The 7261-nt window shown below is 38.5% G+C and overlaps 1 protein-coding gene across 1 annotated transcript; it reads left to right on the forward strand.

Annotated features, from left to right (window-relative positions):
- Window positions 1-232: 232 nt before the first annotated feature.
- Window positions 233-4396, forward strand: LOC108203461 (uncharacterized). The gene is made up of 4 exons (XM_064092048.1): window positions 233-426; window positions 1095-2535; window positions 2653-3071; window positions 3637-4396. The coding sequence occupies exons 1-4, from the start codon at window positions 233-235 to the stop codon at window positions 4394-4396; spliced, it is 2814 nt and encodes a 937-aa protein (XP_063948118.1).
- The last annotated feature ends 2865 nt before the right edge of the window (window positions 4397-7261 follow it).

The raw sequence follows: 7261 nt of genomic DNA on the forward strand, positions 1-7261 counted from the left end.
GGCTCGTGTTATGAGGATTATCGAGGAAGCGAAGCAGGCGGTAGGCATTGAGACTGATGCAGGAGGACGCCAGCGTATCATACATCGCCAGATAAGGACCACAACATCTGTATCTGCCACATCTATAGCTCCAGCTGGTAGTGTGACTAATGCAGTTCCATATCATGTCTATGCCGCCTTGGTCCGTGAGTATGATTTTTTACGGGGACAGAATGCGTAGATTAGGAGGCTTATGGACACACTGCTCCAGGAGAGGAGAGTCCCTGTTGAGGACGCTGAGGCACGCTCCAGGATCGGAGCGATTGAGCATATCGCCAGGCAGCGATTGGCCGAGTTCCCGTTCACGTGCGAGTGGGATGTCGAGGCACGTCGGGTGACTAGGCTCATTTGCTGGATTCTGTCGGAGTTGCGCGCAGTTCGTGGGCCGTGCAACTAGAGACTCCGTCTCGGGATGTGAACTAACAGGGAAGGTTTCCAGGACGAGACAAAGATACTCTTATAGTACGGCGAGTACCTAGTCTCCTTTTTGGCAGTGTATAGGACTTCGGTCTGTGACATAGATGCAGCTATTACATGCGTGGCGCAGCGGCAGCGGCAGCTGCATAGTCATCAGAGTTGGGAGAGACATCCCTTGTGTAGATCCTTTCCTTCTTTGATTACTTTTCCTTATGAGTGATGTACTTGTACTGGTTTACTTTTAGATGGCTGAGGATGAGAGTTGATGTTTGTATAACTTTTTATTCCTATATATGTATATTGTTTGTACAGAAATCACTTCTCCCTTTATCGTTTTGCTTTACTTTACACTAATCAGTATAGTAATCAATTTCATTCAGTAAGTATCCAAGTTCTTGTATCATTTGGATTCGGTAATAGTGGCCATTTCATATTTTATTATTGTCGGCACTTAATACACTTTATGCAGGATTATATAGTAATTATGCAACAGGTGTTAAGATGTTAGCAAAATTTTTATGCAAATTCTTTTTAATTTCAAACTGTGTACATAGGAAAACTTTTGCTATTTAAATTTTGCAATATATTTTAAAAACCATGCTTGCGAATTATTAAATAAGTTGCTTCTTTTCTATCAGATTCATGGGTCCTAAACGTAAGAGTGTTCCAGAGACGGCGGCAGCAGGTGGGGCCGATCCCGCACTTGTACAAATGTTGGCTCTCATGCAGCAACAAATGGAAAATCTTGCAGCACAGCAACAGCGACCACCAGCTCCTCCAGCTGTAAGTTTTAAGACATTTCAGGCAGTTCATCCATCAGAGTTCAAGGGTGCTGCGAACCCGGTGGAGGCCAGTGGATGGCTCAAGGAGATAGAAAAAGCATTCGATATAGCAAAAGTGGGAGAGGAACAAAAGACCCAGTTTGCTAGCTACTTTTTAAAGAATGAGGCAAATTACTGGTGGGAATCGAAGAAAGCCTTGGAGGGAGGTAACATAATTACTTGGGAAAGCTTTAAAGTATTGTTTTTAGAGAAGTACTTCCCTAGGCACATGCAGAATCAAATGGAGATTAAGTTTTTGGAACTTAAGCAGGATAATATGAGTGTGGCAGATTATGAGGTCCGCTTCACTGAATTGGCAAGGTTCGTTCCAGATCAAGTTGATACAGACGAAAAGAGGGCTAAAAGATTTCAGCAAGGGCTGAAGGATTGGATCCGTAGTAGGGTGGCCACGTTTGAAATGCCTTCGTATGTTTCTATAGTTCAGAAGGCCATGATCATTGAAAATGAAAGTGAAATGTCCCAGAAAAATAGAGATGGGAAAAAGAAGAAGGTGGAGGCTCTAGAAGGGAGTCAGAGGCAAGGGAGTTCTCAGGGCCGTTTTAATAACATGCCAGACTTTCAGTCAAATCGGTGTGTGGGGTTCAGAAGACCACCAGTGGGAAATAGAGGTCAGAATAATCAGTTTCGTCCTCGGAACCTGCAGAGATTCAATAATCCACCAGTGTCAAGCTGTAGATTTTGTGGTGGTAAACATTTTAGGAACAATGTGACTTGCTACAAGTGCAACCAAAAGGGGCATTATGCGGGGGAGTGTAACAGTCAGGCACCGAACCCAATGCCAGGAACACATTGCTTTAAGTGTGGAAAGACATGCCATATTTTTAAGAATTGTCCATCACCAGGGGCAATGGGTAATATTCCAAGGATTTCGGGTCCTCTAGCTCAGAACGTGCCAAGAATAGCTGGACCATCTAATCAGAACCAGCCTAAAGCCGGAACCTTCAACATGACTATGAAGGATGCAGTGCAGAGTTTAGACGTAGTTGCAGGTACGCTTCCCATGAACTCCATAAATGCTAAAGTATTAATTGATTCTGGAGCTACGAGATATTTTGTTTCTAAGGATATTATTGATAAATTGAATTGTGGAGTTCGACCTTTAGAACAAGCATTAGTAATTGAGTTAGCTAATAAGGATCGAGTTGTGGTCGATCAGAATTTTCCAGGGTGCGACATTGTTATAGCAGGACATCATTTTTCTGCCAACTTAATACCTTTTAAGTTAGGCGAGTTTGACGTCATCCTAGGAATGGATTGGTTGTCGGAGAATAACGCTCAGATTGATTGCAAGCATTAAAGAGTAAAGTTGCAGACAACAGATAAGAAAAAGGTGACTTTTCAAGGAAATCGGCAGGTTAAGAAATTTCTTACCATCACACAAGCCAAGAGGTTATTACGCCAGAATTGTGAGGCATACTTGGCTAATGTCATAGATACTAACCAAGAAGTTCCACCTATAGAAGCCATTCCAGTGGTTAATGAGTTTCCGGATGTCATTCCAAATGAACTACCAGGATTACCTCGAGACAGAGAGGTGCAATTTGATATTGATCTAGCACCAGGAACCGAACCAGTATCAAAGGCACCGTATAGGATGGCCCCCGTGGAAATGAAAGAGCTAGCAACTCAGCTTCAAGATCTTTTGGGGAAGGGGGTGATAAGACCAAGTATATCCCCGTGGGGCGCACCAGTATTATTTGTTAAGAAGAAGGATGGTAGCATGAGGTTATGTATTGATTATCGCGAGCTCAAAAAATTGACTATTAAGAATCGGTATCCCTTACCTAAAATCGACGATTTATTTGATCAGCTTAAGGGAGCCGTATGGTTTTGTTACATATTTGATGATGTCACAGGTATCTAACTTATTTAGTGTGCAGAATCGAATATCAGAGTTTATCTGGAAATCAGAGTTTAATGACTGCCAGCTGGATCAGAGTTTAACGAAGATCAGAGTTTGCAGGCGGCTGGTTTCTAGGAAAAGATCTGGATAAACAAGGAAGGCAAATATCAAGGATAATATACAAATCAGAACAAGAAAAAGATAGCTACTGATTAGATTACTTTAGGAAGCAGATAAGTGTAAATCAATCAGTAGATATTGTGAAACTGTGTATATAAACACAGCTTAGGGTTTACTCTAGAGGAGTTATCAATTGAATATCATTCGTGTAACCTAGCAGCTCTTAGTGATAAAATATAAATCACTAAGAGATTATTTGTAAGCTACTGTGATTTGTGAATAAGAGTTTAGTTGAATTATTCTCTTATACTGGTGTTCTGTTATTGATTGTGTTCACTATATTAATTCATATAGTGTGTTAATTCGGCCTAACAGGTTTTCTAAAATTGATTTAAGATCTGGCTATCATCAGTTGAAGATAAAGCCTGAAGATATTCCAAAGACTGCTTTTAGAACAAGGTACGGCCATTTTGAGTTCTTAGTAATGGCGTTTGGATTAACGAATGCACCAGCAGCTTTCATGGCTCTCATGAACAGAGTTTTTAGGAAATATTTGAACAAGTTCATGATTGTGTTCATAGACGACATTCTGATATATTCAAAGACAGAAGAAGAGCATGCTGAACATTTAAGATTAGCTTTGGAAGTCTTGAGAAAGGAGAAATTGTATGCTAAGTTTTCTAAGTGTGAGTTTTGGTTACAAGAAGTGCAATTTCTTGGGCACGTAATTAGTAATGAAGGTATCAAGGTAGACCCAGCAAAGATTGAGGCAATTATAAATTGGGAAAGACCAAAGACGCCCACTGAAGTTAGAAGTTTTATGGGATTCGCTGAATACTACCGGAGATTTGTTAAGGACTTTTCTAAGATCGCGACACCATTGACGAAGTTGACCCGAAAGAATGAGAAGTGCGTATGGAATGATCAATGTGAAGAAAGTTTCCAAGAGTTAAAGAAAAGGTTAGTAACAGCACCAGTATTAGTTCCACCTGATGATAAAGGGGACTTTGTATTTTACAGTGATGCTTCTCACAAAGGATTGGGATGTGTTTTGATGCAACATGGAAAGGTTATTGCTTATGCTTTTAGGCAATTGAGACCTCATGAACAGAAGTATCCAACACATGATTTGTAACTAGCTGCAATAGTATTTGCACTTAAGATTTGGAGGCATTATTTATATGGAGAGAAGTGTGAAATTTATACAGACCACAAGAGCTTGAAGTATATCTTCACCCAAAAAGAACTCAACATGAGACAATGTCGTTGGTTAGAGCTAATTAAAGACTACAACTGTTCAATCAACTATCATCCGGGAAAGGCCAATGTGGTAGTTGGCGCTTGGAGTAGAAAGGAAAAATTGAATCTGTTAACCTATTCTGAAGAGTTAGCAAAGGAATTAGAGAAATTGGAAATTGAGGTTCGTACCCCTGAGTCAGCTAAAGATATGATGTATACAATGACATTCCAACCAGAGTTATTAGAGAAGATCAGAAAACATCAAGAAGAAGTTATGAGTAGTGAAAATGATAAGTTGACAGGAGAAGAAAAAGGAAGTCAAAGGGATGACAAAGGAATTTTGAGATTTTCCTCGCGAATATGGATCCCAAATGTAAGGGAATTGAAAGAAGAGATTTTACGAGAGGCTCACAACAATAGATATTCGATTCATCCCGGAAGCACCAAGATGTATAGAGACTTAAGAGAAAATTTCTGGTGGCCTAATATGAAAAAGGAAATTTCAGAATGGGTAAGTAAGTGTTATACTTGCCAAAGAGTCAAAGCGGAACACCAGAGGCCTAGCGGATTATTACAACCTTTAGATATCCCAGAATGGAAATGGGAACATCTTGCTATGGATTTTGTGGTTGGCTTACCAAGAACTAGAGCGAATCATGATGCTATTTGGGTGATTATCGACAGATTAACTAAGTCAGCACATTTCCTTCCTATTAACGAGAGATTCTCATTGGACAAATCAGTTCACTTGTATTTGAAAGAAATTGTCGTTCGACATGGGGTTCCAGTATCAATAGTTTCTGACAGAGATCCTCGATTTAATTCAAGATTTTGGAAGAGTTTCCAGGAATGCCTCGGAACAAAGTTAAACATGAGTACAGCTTATCACCCTCAGACCGATGGTCAGAGTGAAAGGACAATTCAGACAATCGAGGATATGCTCAGAGTTTGTGCCTTAGATTTCGAAGGGAGTTGGGATGAACATTTACCCTTGGTTGAATTCTCATACAACAATAGTTATCATGCTAGCATTGGAATGCCTCCTTATGAAGCTTTATATGGCAGAAAGTGTCGATCTCCTATTTGTTGGGATGAGGTTGGTTAAAAGAAGATTTTGGGTCCAGAATTGATCCAGCAAACAAAGGAAAAAGTAGAACTTATCCGGAAAAGGCTAGTAGTAGCTCAGGATCGTCAACGTAAATATGCTGATCCTACTAGAAGAGACCTAGAATTTGAAGTTGGAAATGCCGTGTTATTAAAGATATCCCCTTGGAAAGGACTGTCCAGATTTGGAAAGAAAGGAAAGCTAAGCCCTCGTTATGTGGTCCTTTTGAAATTTTGAAACGCGTCGGAAAAGTCGCTTATGAATTGGCACTACCTCCACACATGCAACATATCCATAATATGTTACACGTGTCTATGCTGAAGCGTTATCTGCCTGATTCTAATCATGTGATAGAGTATGAGCCAATAGAGATCCAACCAGATCTGTCTTTTGTAGAAAGACCAGTACATATATTAGACAGGCGAGAGAAAGTACTTAGGAATAAGTCTGTATCCTTAGTACGAGTTTTGTGGAGAAATTCTAGAGTGGAAGAGTCGACCTGGGAACTTGAAAGCGAAATGCTTGCCAAGTATCCTCAGTTGTTTTCGTAAGTCGATTCTGGGGATAGAATCCTGTTAAGGGGGGAAGAATGTTATATCCGGGAAATTTTTTGTGATATTTTAATCATATATATATAAATGACTATTAAATGTTTATCTGGCCATGCATAATTATTGTCATTTTCTTGAAGCATGATTATTTTATTAATTGCCAATAAAATGAATTCTCGCATAATTGCAAATTTTGTGATTATATTAATTTTGGTGAATAACATGATTTATTGCAATAATAATTGTTTGATGCTATAAATTGAATTAATTGTGGTACGTGATTAATTTTATAATTATACTTGTTTATTCTCGACCCGAGTGAGTAGTTTAGAAATCGGGTTTATTAGAATTTTTATAACTCAGAGTTATTCTTTGATTTAAAAATATTAAAATCCGTGTTTATTTATATTACAAAATATTGTCCAATTAAAATTACCGGAATATTTCAATTTTGATATTTTTTATGTTTTAACTGATTTAAAAATATTTATAAATCTCGCAGATAATCATTTTTGATTATTTGCACTTTTAAAATTATTCGGACAATTTAATTTAAATATTAAAAAGTATTCAAAAATAAAACTTTTCACGGATTTATTCTACTTAGAAAATTTAAGATTTTTGGGTGTTTTTAGTTAAATGTTTTAGAAACATTTTCGGACCCCGTAATTATATTATTTTTAAGGTCTAGCTTTTTAATAAAATTGGGAGTGTAATTTATAATAGTTTTAAGTAATAAAATGAATTAGTGACAAGCAGGTGTATCTATTAAACGTGGCCACTTCGTGTATTTAACAGACACATAGCAGTGCAGTAGGTTATATGTGGCTCCTACGGGTGTGACCAACATATGTATGAAATATAGTCATATACATGAGATAAACATCACAAAACAAAAACACGTAACACACTGCGGCGCTTGGAAAGAAGAGAAGAATTAGGGTTTTCAGTGCTAATTTCATATCCATTCAATCGAGAGTTCAGGTGAGGGTTTGGGTTTTATTCACTGTAATTCTATATGTGTATACGTGCATATGATTGTATGATTGTTGATTGGGTTTGAATCGGAGAGAGGAGGGCTATTGGCCGAGTTTAATTGGAGGTG

This window comes from Daucus carota, chromosome 4 (genome assembly GCF_001625215.2).
Source record: "Daucus carota subsp. sativus chromosome 4, DH1 v3.0, whole genome shotgun sequence".
NCBI lineage: Eukaryota > Viridiplantae > Streptophyta > Magnoliopsida > Apiales > Apiaceae > Daucus > Daucus carota.

Bases quoted from the DNA above. Each gene is read 5' to 3' on its own strand.
- LOC108203461 (XM_064092048.1), top strand. From the start codon at position 233: ATGGACACACTGCTCCAGGAGAGGAGAGTCCCTGTTGAGGACGCTGAG. The intron at 427-1,094 runs GTGCAACTAGAG...CTTTTCTATCAG, and splicing joins TTGCGCGCAGTTCGTGGGCC to ATTCATGGGTCCTAAACGTA. The intron at 2,536-2,652 runs GTCATCCTAGGA...GGAAATCGGCAG, and splicing joins TTAAGTTAGGCGAGTTTGAC to GTTAAGAAATTTCTTACCAT.